Source organism: Calypte anna, chromosome 11 (genome assembly GCF_003957555.1).
Source record: "Calypte anna isolate BGI_N300 chromosome 11, bCalAnn1_v1.p, whole genome shotgun sequence".
Classification (NCBI taxonomy): domain Eukaryota; kingdom Metazoa; phylum Chordata; class Aves; order Apodiformes; family Trochilidae; genus Calypte; species Calypte anna.
The window spans coordinates 15,453,759-15,471,702 of NC_044257.1; the positions used below are offsets into that span (position 1 = coordinate 15,453,759).

Sequence of the window (17,944 nt, forward strand, 5' to 3'; positions counted from 1 at the left end):
AATAAGACATTTTTTTAAGAAAGAACAGAAATATTTGTTATGCCATTCTTCACCTGACACAAATCCCTCCAACACAAAGGCAGATACCATGGTCCCATTAGCTCATGTAATTCATTCATCACCATTTGCAGCCACCTCAGAAGATGGTAACACAAATGACAGTTCATTAACAGTGGGGAAAAGTGAGAGAAATATAGAAAATAGTGGGTTTACCTCAATGTTTTCTTTGAGATTGCTGACAGGTATGATCAAACCATCCAGACCAGTAAGACTTAGACCTCCCACTGTTCCACTGATGTCAAAACTGGTGTCACTGGAGACAAAGGGATTCACAGCAAAGCTCACCATCTATTAGCAAGACATTATCAATCAGTTTTGAGAAGAACTATACCGTAGTCATATTTCATTATATTCACTCTCTAAATTGCTGAATGATGAAAACTTGAGCTCAGACCCAAACAGTACTGGACTTGAAAGGAGCCTGCATCCAGATTTAAATAAGAAGCTGCCTTATCTCTGAAGTAGGGCATACACAAGCAACCTGGAAAGTGATTTTTATTCTGAAATGTGATATGCCTACAACAATATTTATTGTTTCCATTCACTGTAACCTTTCAGATACCAGATATCAAAATGTGATTGCATAAGACTCTTTCAAAGTAACCCCACCAAAGCTAGGCTGTGGCACCCCTCTGGGAATTAGGAACTGAAGTATATTTTAAAACCATTAGACCAAGAATATAACCTCTGTATAAGTCTGAGTCAGATAGAAGCTGTTTACTTGCCCTTATATCCACTGTTTCATCATCAAGTCCTGAAACACTGAGAGAGGAAGCAGGTGGGAGGGTAAAGCTGGCAGAGCTGGAATTGGAGATATTAATGGATGTACCATTATCCATGGTTTCTGTTTGTAATCTGTCCAGTAAGTGTCAGACACAAGCAAAACAGAATAAAAGAGAAGGAAAAAAAAAAGAAAAAAAAAAAGATGAAAATACCATCAATAGTGTGAACTTCATATCTAAAGAATAAGCTGAATAAACTTTCTCACTTCATGAAAATAACTTAGCTGGAAAAGTATTTCTAACTCTGCCAGTAAGTACTTTGTGTATTAATTGTCCCTGGTTTATTACTCTATAACCATAACACTGCCATGGAATCATCAAAAAAGGGGTGGAATTTGTGTATCTGGATAGGAAGTCTTGCCAAACCAGGACTACCAACGTGAAAGGCGTACCTGGTTTCTGTGTGAACATGCTCTTGATTTCAGTGCACAGTTTAATGTGGATGAAAGCCAGGCTCTTGGGAACAATGCAGGGATGATTATAGGGAATGGAGAATGCTCATCAGGCACTTTGTGACTGTGTTTGCTTCTACCAAACTGCTTAAAATCCTACATGACATGTCATGGTTGTCAATTTGGAAAAAAGACCCTTGACTGGCATGGCATGAGTTTTCCACGTGATTTAAAAAGTAGGTGGCTACTGCCTTGTCCAGGAAACAGTTGTCAGTTCTCAGCTGGTCAAAGAAGACACAGCACAGGAATCTCTAATGTGGCTTTATTGATGCTAATTGGAGTCCAGACTGTTCTTCCTATCAGCTAGCAATGACAGCCTTATTGCACTGTTGAAGTTGTTATGCCACAGTATTTGGATGGTTCCTTTTAAGGATAATATAATGAAAATTTGGGTCAAATTTGATTAATTGTCAGGAACCTAGGCTGGACACAGTGTTAGTGTTACCTGTGTATGTACATTGTGGCAGAAGGAGTGGTGAGGACTGTTGGTTCATCATTGGGTTCTTTCGCAGACAGAAGGGCACTCTGGAGATTTTCAACTGTATTCAGGAGCTGGTGTGACACTGAGCTCTGGAGAAGGATTAGAGGAGGAAAATGGCAACAAAGCTCTTCCTAATAATCAAGATGTACAATATTTGTGTTCACTTCTTTTAGGAACAATAATTTTTAGTTTCTTACAAAGCTTGCAAACTTGGTGATGTGCTTCTTGATCTTGGAGAAAGTTATTCTCATCAGAATTTTGATTTATTTAATTCTCATTAAAACATTTCATACAGCAACTAAATGTATCGTACAGCCTTGACACTTGTATTCTGTTATTTATGGTGTCTACTCATTGAAATTTGAAGCACTAGAAACTTGACGTCAACTTGATACACTATATTCATGATCTTCTGTACATTAATGCTCTTCAGCTGCACATAACTTTGGTGCTTAGTTATGTGCAAAAGCAAGACCTAATTGCATGTTAATTGTGTGTTATTAGTGTGTTATCCTGGGGATGCTTGAACAGTTCATAACCTTTTCTCTCAGGTTAGATTTATTTCATTCCCTATTGCTTTGCAGTGATGAAAGTTAAAATATGTTCAGCCCAGGAAGCACACAAAGGCAACTGTGACAATTCACACAGGATAGGATAGGACAAAATAAACACATTGCATAATTCTGAATAATCAGAGTGGACTTCTGAAAAGAAGCAAGCAGAGCTGATTCCAACTTGGAAGTAGTGGAGCCAGTCAGGAATAGTGAATACCTGTGGCTTCCTTGAAATATGTGGCAAAAGGAGGGGAGAGAATGGGATCTGAAAAAAATCTGCATGTGCTTGTCATCCATTAGAGATTGCACACTGATGCTGTGTTCTCCAGTGCTCTGTCCTGTGCAGCAGTAAATGCAATTAGAGGCTTCTATCATGTTAATTACTAGACCATTCAGTCTAACAGGTCTAACTGGGGAGAGGTTTCCTTTGATGTTTCAATCCTTAATGGCATCACAATGAATTCTACCCAACACCAATTTAAAATTATGAGAAGCAGCAGAACTCTTAAAAACCTTCCAAAGCAAGCAGATGTTCACACACAGCCCAGTACCAACTGGACCAAATGAAAATTACCTGTTTGCCTTCTGATACTGAAGTGTTTGTAGCTCTGGTTTCTACAGAAGCTTTAAGGACATTGCTTACTGCATTAAATAGGTGGTTGGCTGCATCTTTTAGCTTCTGCTCATCTCTGCTGCCCTCTGTTTTTACAGAGAGCAAGGAAGCACTGACATCTTTCAGAGTGCTGCTGGCTTCCACCTGCATGGGAAACAAGGGGAAGAGTTTCTATGTGTAGGTACTACAAGTGAAAGAAGTGACACTCGTGTGATTTACTGAATATTGTGACATGAGAAATCTCATGGGACTATTTGAGGCTAGTGCTGGTTTTACTGTCATTATGTGTGGGGGTAATACCTCAGATGCCAATAAAGATGATATACTATCTGATATACTAATTTGTAATAATAGACCTGGAAAAAGCACCCTGCTTCCACAGATTTAACCTATAAAAAAGATGAATAATTTCTGAAGAAAGCTTATCAACAGCTGGGCAAGGAGACAGTTTAGATGTACAGTAAGTAGTAAGTCAGGTTATGCTTCTGGGTGACGTATCCAGAAAATAAACAGTATTTCAAGCACACATGCATTTCAATCTTAATTTCTTAATGTTGGATTAGCAGCAGATAATAGCTTTGGCCTTGTGCTGTGCTAAGTGCAAAAGGAGAACGAGTTTTGAAATTTTTGTTTTTTGCCCACATGCAGCCAGTGATGGCTTTGTGACTGTGGAAGCACTGATCAGCTATCAGCCCAGCCTGATAAGGCAGCCAAGCAAATTCATTGCAAACTTGGACAGATCCATTCCCACAGTCTGCAAACACTTAGCAGCCTTACTGGAGGAGGGGGCTGAATGTGAGCGTTCTTGCCTTGCCAAAATTAACCATTTTCTGCTGAAATGCTCCCAAGCCATTGGCTGCAACTGTATAATAATCAGAAACCAGGACAGCTCTTCTTATTGCTGGCATATTTGGGAACCTTCCTCAGTGACAACATGTTCTGTCCTCCCATGTGCTCAGTCCTGATGCATAAATAGCATCATCTACTAATAATGTCATGTTGTCAGATAAGATTCAAAACAAACTTTTATGAGGCCAATCTAAACATTTGTGCCCAGTTCCTCTGTGCACTGCTACATCCCTGCCTGCCTGCCAGCTTGCTTACACACATTTTGTGACAGTGCATGGATCCTGGACCAGTGGATCTGGGAGATTCTAGAAAAAGCCTCTGCAGGAGTTTTTCTTCAGGTTTCTAAGAGTATTTTAAAAGGTAAAATGTACATCCTAACGTGCCTCTGGCTTCAAGTTGAGGTTTCTATTATAAAACATAACTGGTCAGATAGTCATAGCCTGAAATGTAGTGATTACTAAAACAATATCTGAGTCCAAATCTTACTCAGCAAATGTATTCTCTTCTGGTCAAAATGCACATGCTGATACAGTTGAAAAAATGGGTAAGAACTGTTCCAAGGTCAGTGGGGTGCAAGAGTCTATGCTGTGAATGTGAGGAGATCCAAGATGAATTACTGCTTACCTGTGCGGAGACAGATAGCTCCTCACTCCTGTAAGTGATTTCTTTCAGTACTTCTGACATCTTAAGAGCAGTCTGCACTGATGTTACATTAACAGCAGAGAGAGTTGTCAGCATCAGTTGTCGGAGCTGGGGATAAAAAGGGGTAATTAGGCAAAGGAATAAGATGCTAATAAGAGCTGTGCAATTAGTGTTGTATATTGACAACCAGGTTTGCTGTAAATTATGTGGCAGAGTAAGAGAAGGATCATTTGAATTGATATTAGATGCCACTTGCCTTAGTAACTGTACAATCATGAGTTTTATATTACCTCCCAACATAGAGAACTTTTACATTTAACATCCCTTAGTGGCAAGGAGAATTACTTGTGAGAATTTATACTGATGTATGTGAGTTACATACACCACTTGCAGAGAAAGCAGAGCCTTGTATGATTGATGTTACTCAAATAATGAATCAGAATTGAAGGATTCGTTGTATTTCTCCTGATCATTTAATCTGAGGCACTCAAAGCACTGTATAGATAAAAACTTATAGTGGAAACAAAAGCTTGTTGCTGAAAGGAATAAACTATAATTACCTGCCATCTAGTACTTTTTGGAAAAATTAGGTAGGATAGTTCTCCCCTAGGAGAGGTAATTTCATTAATATTGAAATTGTTTGTGGAAAATCATATTTATTTTTAAGCTTTAAAAGTCCATCCAAATTAGTTTAAGTTAATTCAGTAACAATTGAGAATGAAATCTTTTACTTATGGATGATAAAACGAATTATTTATGTGTGCAGGTAATGAAAAATAGCTGAAACCTGTGCCAAACACTGAGCTACCAGAAACTTGAAATCTCTGTTTATTTCAAGTGGTGATATATGAGCTTTTTGCTACTTAAGACCTGTCAAATAATATTCAGAGTCCATTGCATTGCATTGTACTGCAAGAAAACAAGTGTCAGGCTGACCTCTTTTCGCATGCCCAGCTGTGAAGACCTGTTAAAGTTTTCCTCCTGGGTCTCCAGGTTAAGGACAGATGTCACTGACTTGTACAACTGGAAAAGACTCATGCTGTTGTTCCCATCTTTTAGGATGGTGTTTGTCTTCTCAGATACAATAGCCTGCAGGGTCAGGTTGCCATCAATTGTACCTGCATGTCCAACCTTGTAAAGAAATCAGATATGCTGTTAATGTTGCTAACTCTGTTGTAATTATCCCTGAACAGCTTCCACAACCATCTTATTGACAGCTTAGCTAGAGTGGGACAAAAGGTTTTGTTCCTGTTTTTTAATTTTTTTATTTTTAATGGCCTGATAAAGATCTCCTTACTGGGGCAAAAGCAGGAATTTTCTGGGGCTTACATAAAGTAACTCCAGACTCATTTAATACAGCTTATGCTGCCCAGTGTTCAAATAGATAATCTTTAAAACTTCTATCCTAGAAAAGGACAGTGGAAGATGCTTTTGGCTACCATGAGTCCACAGAGAACAGTCTCTGTTAGACAGGAAAATAGTGTGTGTGACACATTCAGGAGGAAGTAATAAGTATAAAACAGGAAGAAGCTCCAAAATTGAATTGCAAGTTAGTTATCAGTTTGAGAGATCTTGAAATACAATAACTCTGTTGTGTACCTTCACTGAAGCATTGGTTTGAACTGTATCACCGTATCTGTTGCTAACAGTAATGGTCAGATGTAAAACAAAATTATTTTCCTCTTCTCCAAGTGGAAGATAAACTGGGAAGAGTTCAGGATCTGGGCCACAGTGCAGGAGGGAGCCTGAAACAGGAAAGAGAGCATCATCTGCCACACACAGAACAGATAATTCCTGTTCTCTAGGAACAGGGGAGCTTGTGCAGTGATTGACTCATTATTAACCTCTTTGGGGTTCACCTCAAGACTTACTTGATTTCAGATAGAAGCAGTATGTGAGCTGCCTGTTAGGACTGGGTTGGCATGAATCCACCAAACAAGGAGAGCTGCAGGAGACTCTGAAAGTGGTGAGCACTGATCCCTGCTTGGGAGCCACAGCACAGCTGGGGACACTGGGTGGAGGAATGGTGCTGACAAGGTAGGTTTCCTCTCCATAGCTATACTGAGTCATTGCTGGGAGTGGAGGGAGCAGAGCATCAGCAATAATCCTGCCCCAGCACCACTGATTTTCAGACATTAATATTGCCTGCTTAGCAGTGATGCTGTTTGTTCAGCACCAGCAATATCAGGGCAGGCCTAATCAGAAATGAAATCCCACTACTGAATAAGCCACAAGAGGAAAAGAACTGTTAAAAACACAGTAGTATTTGCATTATAAAGCAAAGCTGCATTATTTCATTAAGCATTTAGCATAACTTCATTTCCAGATGAGCCTTAACAAAGTTATTAAAAGCTTGGAGTAAGGGAACTGAATTTGTCCTGCTGTGCAGCATCTCAGAACAGACTTAGCTCTCAATTGTTTAGAAGAATCCTCACATAATGTAACAATTCTCAACTTGAGGGCTAATATAACTTCATATTTTTCAGTGTGTGCAATGCCAGTGTCATGTCAGAGTGACAGACACTATCTCAAAGGAGTCTGAAAAACCCTGCTTGCCCCTACCTGTTACTTTAATCTGAAAAGCTTCTCCCTGTGCCTGCAAGAAGGAGCTGTTGATTTTCAACGTGGATGTGTTGCTTTGAAGCAAACTCAAAGAGTTCTGCCGGAAACCAACCAGGCCACAGGCTAGAGGGAGGGTTGTAGGCTGAAAAAATCAAACAAGAAAGAAAACATGACATGAGAGGCTCTTTGCTGTTATTTATTTTGTGATCTACCAGAAGCAGGGTGGCAGTTTGGTGCCCTTAATTACAACCTCTCCCAAATCAGGCAACCCCCCTTATCTTGCTCTTCACTATTCTTTCCAAAACATTAATTTGTAAAAGTATCACTCTGAGGCCATGTGGCTTTCCCTCAGGATAGATGTTTTGTTTTGTATGTGCAGTATTTCTGGTGAATCTGATGCTCTCACCTTGGTTTGGAGTGTGTTATCTAAATACCAGTTATAGTACATGGCCTGGGTGTCATTTTGGCCAAAGACACTCAGAACAACTTCATCACTGTCATTCACGGGCTTGCAGTTTGCTTCACACCTGCAAGAAAGTGAGATGGTAGTTACAGGTAGTAACTGAATGAGATTGTTTTCCTCTTCGTTGATGGAAACCTGCAAGAGCCCTGCAATATAAGGCAGGTGACACACCACTGAACAAATAGGGAAATACTTAATTTTAAAGCAAGAGATGTAGGTACTTTAATCTCCATTTTCAATATGACTGAGGCCCAGAACCCCCAAACTATTTAGGTTGCAAAACTGATTCAGGCTGTCAAATGAAGCCTTCCCCTATTAAAGATCCTGAAATTATTACCATAATAGATCATTGGAATACCACTGTTCTTTAATGAGGGACTAGACTCTTGAAGAGTAGTTTCTTAAGGCAGTAACCTGTATCTCAGTATCTAGTAGAAATTTCAGACCTACCTTAGAGCACTTACTCCTATTGTTTCAATGAGGTTTGAGTGTGGGTATCACCCCTGTTGAAAGGACGTAGTGGGGGACAAAAGCCCTAAATAGTTTTGGCAAGGATATTACTCAGTTTATAAGAGGATTGTTTTCAGAAATGTGGACTGGAAAATGCAGCAGGACTCATTTTGTCTGCAGTTCCTGCGGTGGTAAGGTACGAGCAGATTTACAACAGTAATGATATTATCACTTTATTATCATTCTTATTGGGAACTATGGACTTGCACTGTGTTTGTAGAGCAATAATATTACCCAGTGAATATTAGGATTTAAAAACAGACCTGATTTTCAGTTGCAGTTCTTGTTTTGCAGTCACGTAGAGACATTGCTCATCCTGCCTTTCTTCACTGCCATGGTTTCGGACTGTGACCCTGACCGTCACTGCTGACTTTGGAGGAGGAAGGCAGAAGGGTGGAATCTGCACCTCACTTTGGTTGGTCAGGATTATCTGTTGCTGCACACATTCATTCCACTTAGGCCAGCAAGCTCCTGCACAAACATTTCCATTATAATTAGAGTAGTCATAATGTCCCATGTGTCTTGTAAAGGACTTTTCCTGCCATAGGTTTCAAAGAGCTCTATAGAGCAAACAAGTTTGCTGAACCCAATTTGAAGAGTGGATAATTGGAGTTCAGAGTACAGCCTGACTTCTTCAAAGTAATGCTTGAGGTCAGGGAGAAACACGGGGATGGAACACAGATGTCTTGAATGTCACTCCGGTTTTCAGCCATAAATGTTTTTACATCATGTTTGATGTTAATTATTGCTGGTTTATTGAGACACCTGTACCTTGGAAATGCCTCACTGTGTAAGTCACATGGGGTTAGTTCTTGACTATGAGTGTGAGGGCTTAGACAGGCAGATCTTGAAAAACTGAAACCTAAGAGTAAGCAACTTAGAAAACTGATTACTGATCCATATTATATACCATAATTAGTTCAGTGTCAAAACCAGGGGAAAGGTAGGACATTCTTCACATCCATTGAGTGGCAAACTTTAGAGCCAGAGAGCAAACTATCCTATAGTCAGATTTACCCCAGTTCAGGAAATGCACGTACCACAGGACCAGAGAAAACTGGAATTACTGTTGTTGTCTGGCCAGCCAAGTGTAACAGTTGTGAAAGGATCCACATGACGACTCAGGTTAATATGTATTTTGGTTTTTCTTTTGTGAGCCTAAATAGTAAGTAAATGTATCAGTTAGGACAGGAGCATGTAGAAAGACATACATGTCTTGCTTCTTTATAATGAAAAAAGTCTGAAAGCTGAGACCCCAAATCACTGTATGCAGGTGAATTGTCCCTGCAGTCAGTGGTAGTCAGGAAGTAGAAACTATGAAGAGAATGTGATGGAGAAGAGAAACTATGTGGCAAAATCAAAAAAAAACCCCAAACTCCTAAGTGGCTAAGGAACCCAGCTCCCATTTTCAAAATTAATACAGATATTTAGGAAACCAGTTCCCATTAATTTTCTACTTCTGAACCAAGACTTTTAACCCTTGGACAATCATTTGTCTTCTATTACATTCTTTTTTTATCTGACTTGGAAACATTACAGCTGTAGATAAAGAGAATAAGGAGGTAGCTGAATTTATCTTTCTGTGCAACAAACTGTAATAAAGTTAGTTTTTAATTAGATATATGTTCCTCTGATGCAATAAATTCTTACAGGCAGTTTGTAAAGCATGATGCCTTCTTGTGAAGCAGCATGTCTTCTGTAGCAGACATCTGTCTGCTAGTGTTACTGTTAAAAGCAGACCTTTCAGATTATAACAAAATATTAAATATGGCAATTCTGTGATTAAAATTTTGCAGTAATGGGTATATTATTAGTTTTTTCAGTTTGCTATAAACTCTGAAATTTCTTCTTTGCTAAGTAGTTCAAGCATTCTAATACAGAATCAGGAAACACTTAGAAAGAATATACAATATATCAAACTCTTCTTGAAGGATAGCACTTCAAAGAGAGTTTTCTATTAGCAAGTAGATAATTTAAAAACTCATCACAGCTTATTTCAACTTTCAAAACTGACTAACTATGAAAAGTTAATTTTCTCGTATTTTGTAATTGTTACTTGCAGGCTTTTACAGATCATAGATTGAAAGCTTCTACACACATTTGTCTAAGAAATTTTTTATGTTAAACCATATGGGGCACAGAAAATCTAATCCATAGTTTAGTATGCTACAAATACTTCTTTTCAATATCTGTTGCAGCACTTCTACTGCTAAGAAAAATTTCTAAGCATTTCCAATTTAAAGAAAGATCCTTAAAAAAATACTTACAATTGTCTTTTGGATATTTGTTTTGGATCTGTCTTCTTCCTTAGCAGAATCTGTTTAATATAAAAAAAGAGCAAAATATTTCAGTGCCACCTGAAAAGCTTTCAGATATCCTCAGTTATGACTCAAATAAACAGTATTTGACTACCAGGAGTTTGAAAGATAGGGCTGTAAGAATCAGACTCTAGAACTGTGATAAACAAGTCTAGTTACAATAGGTAACGTGTAATAAGCAGGTAGCCACATGCTATAAAGAAGATGCTCCTGATTCTTCAAACATAATGCTTTAAATCAAAGTAAAGTCCCAGAAGGTGGTGGAGTTTCATCAATGTACAAAGAAAAATTGATTGAAAGCACTGGAAAAGTCTCAATAGGATTAGTTAATATAACTAATATATAACACTTTATAATCTGCTTTTGCTAATGTGAGGATGAACCCTCTAAAAGCATTTACTGACAGCAATTTATGAGACTTCTATGATGCAAATACTTATTGGTTTCAGAGGTATGTCCTGAGCCATAAACTTCACTAATTATTTCTAGGACAAGTACCAAATGTGTAATATGTAACACACACAGAGTGATGCTAATTTATGAGTACTTCAAAGCCAGGGAATCTGCCTTCATCAGGAAGAAGCCTCCACAAAAGTTTTTGGCACTGTTGCTAGAAGGAAAGCAATTACCAGATGCAAACCACAAACACTCCATGAAGTGTTCTGATTGCAGAAAGACACTTCTGTGGGCAAGACCAGCACTGTCTGACTAATGCAATCACCTTTTTTATGAGAACTGTTTGACAACACAGTGATGAACCCAAGATCCAGACTCATGTTTGAGAAGGTGTTCATGGCCACCACTTTTACAAGAAAAGTACCTAGAGAAGACAAACAACCAGTTAAGAATAGCAGTGAGACAAGGCCTTAATCTTTGGCACATAAAATTCACTTTGTAATGAAAATCCTATTCATTTTTTTAAAGAACTTTATTTTTTTCTGACGTGTTTCAGATGCTAAAAAGCTTTCCAATGAATGTTCTTCCCCTGTATTTAATTTTTTAAAATAACTCATCTGTCTTTTTCCCAACACTTGCAATGTTATTATTTGTCAGCTGGCTATGATATTCCCACATAGGTAACTAAAAGTGTGTAAATACTGGAGTCCAAATGAGTTTAGGAATCTTGAGAGAGCAACTGTTTTGTTTGAAAATTTCTGCCTGAAGGTAAGGAATGTTCAAATGGGTATAGGGATACCAAATAAAACCTTTAATATTGAATAATTTAAAAACATAAAATGAAGTAATAATTAGCTTCTAGTCTTCCACTTTTGGCATGGGTTTTGAATAGTTCATTAGAGGAGGAAACGTTTCTGTCTCCTGCAACTGAATTAGCTTATGAGGACAATTTTCCTAATCCCCCATTTTAAAGGATTTGAATTCTTAATAATGGAAAGAAAAAATTACTTAAAAGCTTATTCATAAGTAGTTCCAACAAAAACTATGTGTTGGAAACTGACACACAGAAAAGCTTTCCTTTTCTTTGTTGTTTCTACTGAGAACTCCTCAGATTATTAATTACTGCAGTGTAAAATGCAGAGGAGTGTAAACTTGAGAAGTTATATATATGAACAAACAGTGGGAAGAAGACTGTAATTCAGGAAAATGTCATAATTTGTACTTGAATCATCTCATGTCATGAAAAAAAAAAAACCCTGGTTCACTTTGTCTTCTTTATTGCAAAAATCAGTCTCCATTTGAAGACCCATTTGCCAGATCAATTTTTTTGTTCACGTACAAGTCAATAAGACTGCTGTTCATACTGCTCCGAGACTATGTTTGAGCAGCTAGAAAAGCTACTAAATTCATCTGTAGGCTATTTATGAGAATCCTCTACTCATCTGTGAGTGTGTTGGAAACACAGAAGATGTCAGCATGCTGTACCTTCAGAGTGCACAGGAATGCTGTACGTTTGGGATTCCCTGTGAGGGCCATCTTCGTTGTGAGAGTGAGTTTCATTAGATCCAATCACCTCAAACCTCATCTTATCTGGGGCACCATGAGATGCAGAGACATTTATCTCCAAATTCTCCCCCAGCTGCAGAATGTGAGAAGCTAATGCAGCCTGAAGACCAGAAACTGGCTCAATTAATTGAACAGCAATAGTCTCAGAGATCTCCGATGAGGTTGTGTTGCTGGAAGCTCTGATTTCCAGTTGATGCATTCCTGGACCCAGCAGCTCCTGGGAGGCTCGGTCCAGTGTCAGATTGTGAGGGACAATTCCTTCCTTTGCACTGGATTCAGTGAGTGTCACGTTTTCTGCTCTTACAACATAGGTCACTCCATTGCCTGCAAAAAGACAGTTCCAGATTTCTCACAGCTTGCATAATAAACCATCCAGTCCTATGCAGCCATTTTTAATAAAGACACTTCAAGTGCTTTTGTGCCCCTCTAGACTAATGTCAAGTTTATCTCATGTTTTCTGCTGGGAATGCTAAGGCAGTCGAGAGAATAATAACACATGCTACTCAATTATTTTTTTTAAAAGCATATATGTGGATTCCAGGAACTTGAAGTGGGACAAAATGTACATCAGCAAATGGGACCAACTCAGCCTGGAATCCTCTTACCTTCCAGCAGCAAAGCGTTTCAGTTGATTCCTAACTTCAAATATGGAAATATTCCTACTGGCTTCGTGTGGATTGATGTGACTAAAGTTATGCTCATGGCTTGTCAGCTTTGTGTAGAGGAGAAAAAAAGGTTTATACTCATATTTGAGGTGGTACAATAGCTCTCAGAAAGAACCCCCCCAAAACAGCTGAGAACATTAATTGCAGGAATGCAACACTTAGAGGGAAAAGAATTGTTTTGCATAAGAAAAATCCTTCTCCTATTCCATGGGTAGCATAATATTTATCCTGCTGTTTAAATCATGCAGTGTAATCACCCTCACCTCCACTGACTTCAACTTGAATCCACAACAAGTTCCCATACAATGTCCGGCAGTGGGAGATGTTCCCAGATCCATGCTGGCTGTAGCACCCAGTAATTCTTAGCTGATCCATCCTGTCCAGAACTGTCACCCTCTTCTGTGCCATCACGTGCCAGTCGCTGGTGGTGCATTCCACAAAAACAGTAAACTCTCCAGGAACTGAATATCTATACGTGACGTTGCTGATCAGTCTAGAATAAAAAAGAAACAGCTGCTTGTTGTGGAAGACTTGTCCTGGAAAGTCCTTATCCCTTTGTGATAACAGTGGTCAGAGTTCCCAAATTTCTGGCCTGACTCAGCTCTCCTGTTATCACTGTAATCCCTCAATTATTACATAGAATTTTTAGAGCTTTAGTTCTAATTTGTGCCTTTGTGCCAGCTACGTTGTCATTAGGGATGTGTATCAGCAGTGGGCATTCTCAAAGCATATCTGCAAGGGTGGATCCATTTGCCTGTAAAATAGGCAGATCCAAGTATTTTGTATGCATGGCCTATTATTCAGCTACTCAGTTTTTAACATCTCATTTAAGAAACTTGGAGCAGTCAATAAAATGCAAGCAGTGAAATGGACTGGTTGTCTGATGATACAGAAAGGGTATATCTTACGTTAGAGGGTAGTAAGGATCAATAGTGTGGCCATCTCCTGTGCTAATGATGCAGGAAAGGTTGCCAGAGGATGGAGAGAGCAGCCAGTTCAAACTGACTGTGATATTTTCAAAGACAAAGCATTCATCTGGTACAACCAGCTGCAGACCTGCAAAACATAATGACAGAATCCAATGCCATTGTTTGTCTACTTTTCTTACATAATTTGATTAATTTCCATGTACTGAGAGCAGGCTGTCTCCAAAACAGGCTTGATACAACTGCTAATTTGAGTGCATTGGTAGCATGACAGGGACCTGAATCTTCTCCATATCTACCAGTCAAGGTTCTTGTTGCAACATAATTTGATTCAGATGTATTTTATGTCTGAATTTCCCGGGTTGTATCCTATCAAAACCCCTCTAGAGCTGTCAGTGAGGACAGGGAATCTACATTTTTGTGCCATCACTATTTTGAGTGGTCACAGCTCTTCCCAGGTTCTTTCCTGAGGATGGAGAAGTGATGTGTAAGATAAATATCAATGGTCACAGGGTTAGAGAGAAGAGCAGATCAGGCTTTCAGTGCTGATAGCCCTCTCCCACTTACCTTCTTTGCAGTGGTATTGAATAGATAAATAGTTTCCAGAAGCTGGACAAGGATCTCCAAAGACATTGCCATCTGCTGCCACCTGGCAGGCCTGAAGACCATGACACTGGCCTGGAAAGGAAGGTTTCAGATGAATTAATGGGTTTTGTCTTTGGCTGTGACAACAGCTGAGGTGATAGATGAATCCAGAAACAAAAAGGGGATGGGAGAGCAGTACCATGGCACTGATTTCTAAACTCCCACATCCCTTTGACTTTCATGTGTTACTTATTGCCTGTTATTTCTTACCACTGTTCCACTTCATTGGAATAAAGGTGAATTAGAGGGGCTGAGGAAGTTATCTGTTGTGTTTAATTTGGACTGGTAGCCCAAAGAGTCATCAAGAGACAGGCCATAGTCACTGTTCTGTGACTTTTCACTCCTCCTGGTATGGAGTTAGGTTTGCATGGAGCTGTTCTCTTCCATCTCTGTCAAATCTAGGGTCTCCCATAAAGTTCATCAGGGAATCTGTGTGTCCACATATTTTCTTTACACACACAGTAAGAGGAATGAGGGCCACCCTTGTTCTCCCTTTACTTCCCCTCTTTGCTCCTCACAAAGTCCTTCCTTTCCACCCAACTTCCTGTAAGAACTGTCTTGTGTCAGCAGCTCTCTGTGATTTCCTTCATTTTGGGAATAATCCCCTTTCCTATTCATTAACTCTATAGAAATTAAAAATAAAATATTTTAGAGACCAAGAACTTTGGCATGTACTCTGCTTCTGACAGGCAATGCTGTAAGACACTACCTGCTACTTCATCTTTGACATCAATCCAGCTGCAACCTCCATCTGTATCAAACTGGAGAGGAGTCTCCAGCACACAGTAGTGAGGGGTCTGCCGTCCATAGAAGCTCTCTCCAATTTGAATAACTTCTCCTGATCCACACTGTAGAGTGGCATTGTAATTATCACAAGCAATGGTCTGGCCAGATTCTAATGGGAGAAAAAAAAATCAGATTTAACTCATTGAATTTCTTCCCTTTTCTCCCTTTTAAGCAAAACAAAAAAGGAAAAAAAGAGTAGTTTTTTTTCTTTTTTTAGTATCCAGCATAACAATAAGGTTTTTACTTCCTTAAACAAAAATTTGGAAACATTTTTAATAAACCAAGGTACTTTAATGTAGAAAAATAAACATACTTTTGCAGAAAACACTTAGCATTTGTTTGACATGCTGTACTGGAAGGTTTTAAGTTACTCCTTACATCAGAAAGAGCCTTGTGGCATTGATTTGCATGATATTCAGGTAATTGCTCTGGAGAATAGTTTGCATATTAAGTATGGGACCTGATCCCATTTCTGCTACAGAGACACCTTTGTTCCTGGGTGATGTTTGCCTGACTTCATTCAGCAGGACTGCTCAAATGAGTAAGGTCATATCTTTAAATGCATGCACCTCATTCTTTGATTAATCTGGGACAGTTAATTATCTCTCAGAATTCTTAGTATCCTGTAGTAATCAGGATACTTAATACCCTGGAGAGAAGGGTAAGAAAGACTGTTCTCATATGGGAGTGTTGCAAAAGAATGTTTTTGTTTGAGCTCTCTCAGGTTTAAATACATTGCTCTCCAGCTGCTGTTATGATCATTCCCCTTAAGTACCTTGATTAACAGAGCCAATGTGTGCACACTGCAGTGACTGTGTGCTATTGTTATTTAAAGGCTAAATCTAAGCCTGGCTGTAGCTATAGCAACATGATCAGTTTACAGAGTAGAGCTCTCTAAATAAGCTTGAAAAAATAATTTGCTGTTAAAGTCTAACAGACTATAATCTCATGCATTTTTCTGTTCTTTACTTTGTACAGAGAGCTCCCATAGTATTTCCTGTCTCAACAACTTTTCCATGGAAAGATGTAGAGAATCTGTTTTGTGTTCCTATGTACAAATGCTGGTTCAATACTTACATTTTTACCACAATGAATTGCTCACCTACAGAGCACCAAAAAGTAGAATAGAAATAGTAAAAATAATAATAAGGAAAGTTTTTCCTTCTGTTGAGAAACACAACTGATGCAAAGATAGATGGCCAAAGAAAGGATGAAGGCAGAACAGTCTAGTTAGTATTTGCACATCTATTACTAACTACCTACTTTGGCACATATTACCTGCTCAAATAGGTAATAATCAGTTTCATTTGAAGTTTCAAGCTTAATGTTAAAGAAGCCTCACGGAAGCTGTTTGTGAAGGTTTTAAGTATCATTATGCTCATTCTACAAAAAGACAAACTTAAGCACTATCAGGTTGAGGGGACCTCCAAACAGTCAACACCCACAGTAACTGATGAAAATATTGCCCATTTCTTTGAGATATTAGATCTAAATCCTTGCATGCAAAGCTGGTAAAAGAAGAGTCTATACTATTACTGAAATATGTAATCTCTCCTTGGTTTCCTGGGCAATGGAATGATGGATGCAGTGTAAGACATTGTTGCTCAATGCAAACACTCTGAATTTAATAGGCTTTAATCCATCCTATGGTAACAGATGATAGTTTCCCTACAAACAGACAGTTGTCTACTGTGGTTGTAATGGAAAAATACTTTTAGTCTGTTTTTGCAAGGAAAATAAGCTTAAAGGATCATGCTGTCTGCCAGTTTCCCCTCCTCCTATTATTTCTAATGTTAGTCATCTTCAGCCAAATTTGACGTATAGATATAAGCCCCAAAACACCCTAAAACTTCATGAAAATCAATAGCTAGATAGAAAGAGATAAATCAGTTGGAGTTCTGAGGCTGAACTGCAGGGAAGAGAGCTGAGGGAAAAGTATTTGAAGAGGTGGGACATGCTGGGAATATGGGAGTGAACTGGGAGTGCTGAGAAGGAAGGTAGGGAGGGGGTGTGGAACAGAAAATCAGGACAGGAAACAGAACTTTGTTAATGTACTGATTGTGGAGTGAGTTGTTCATTATGTCAGAAGTAGTACAGTACTGGGCAGTAGCATCTGTTAGGGCTTGGGGTAACCTCTACTTGCATACTAGGGTCAAAGATTTTTCTTTTTTTTTTTTTAAGTGAGCCTGCAGCCAGACTGTCCTTTCAGTGCTTATGACCTTAGTTCTAGTTACAGTTTAAAAATGCTTGGTCTATGTGTCCAGTGTGAGGAACACAAATTCCCTTCATATCTGGTTGTGGAATGGGATGATATTGCTGGCATTCCTTTCCTGGACTGTTTGTTCCAAGTCACAGTTTAAGGGACACAATGTTTGTAGCTTTTTTGCCTGAGCACTAAAATACCACCAGGAAGTTCATGTTCCTGTCTGCTTCCTTGTCCTGGGGAAGATCTTGAACTTCACCTTAGGGAAAGGGTCTGAGAAGAAACAAGAAAAGCTTGCTCTGGCTTTTGGTTACTCTGGGATGCTAGGGGTGGTGTCTCTGGATGCCTGGCTGAATTTTTGCTTCAGTTACAAATGGAAATAGTTTTGGCACCTCTTTATGATTAAGGGTATGTTTAGAGGGCAGTCACACAGGTCTCACCTAGCTCAGGTGCTGTGGTATTGTGGGAATT

General features: G+C 39.0%; 1 protein-coding gene across 1 annotated transcript in view; it reads right to left on the reverse strand.

The window, feature by feature from the left end:
• Positions 1-17,944, reverse strand: part of PKD1L2 (polycystin 1 like 2) — a 36,099-nt gene that overhangs the window by 16,605 nt on the left and 1,550 nt on the right. Inside the window, exons 3-22 of the mRNA XM_030457733.1 lie at positions 15,194-15,379; positions 14,407-14,517; positions 13,822-13,969; positions 13,177-13,406; positions 12,168-12,572; positions 11,008-11,106; positions 10,236-10,285; positions 9,009-9,126; positions 8,232-8,439; positions 7,402-7,522; positions 6,996-7,137; positions 6,305-6,505; positions 6,033-6,178; positions 5,370-5,564; positions 4,416-4,541; positions 2,904-3,086; positions 2,547-2,594; positions 1,740-1,864; positions 786-915; positions 214-348 (exon numbers count right to left, since the gene is read on the reverse strand). Of these exons, the coding sequence (XP_030313593.1) occupies positions 214-348; positions 786-915; positions 1,740-1,864; positions 2,547-2,594; positions 2,904-3,086; positions 4,416-4,541; positions 5,370-5,564; positions 6,033-6,178; positions 6,305-6,505; positions 6,996-7,137; positions 7,402-7,522; positions 8,232-8,439; positions 9,009-9,126; positions 10,236-10,285; positions 11,008-11,106; positions 12,168-12,572; positions 13,177-13,406; positions 13,822-13,969; positions 14,407-14,517; positions 15,194-15,379 (3,107 nt within the window). The remainder of the gene's footprint in view (positions 1-213; positions 349-785; positions 916-1,739; positions 1,865-2,546; positions 2,595-2,903; positions 3,087-4,415; positions 4,542-5,369; positions 5,565-6,032; positions 6,179-6,304; positions 6,506-6,995; positions 7,138-7,401; positions 7,523-8,231; positions 8,440-9,008; positions 9,127-10,235; positions 10,286-11,007; positions 11,107-12,167; positions 12,573-13,176; positions 13,407-13,821; positions 13,970-14,406; positions 14,518-15,193; positions 15,380-17,944) is intronic.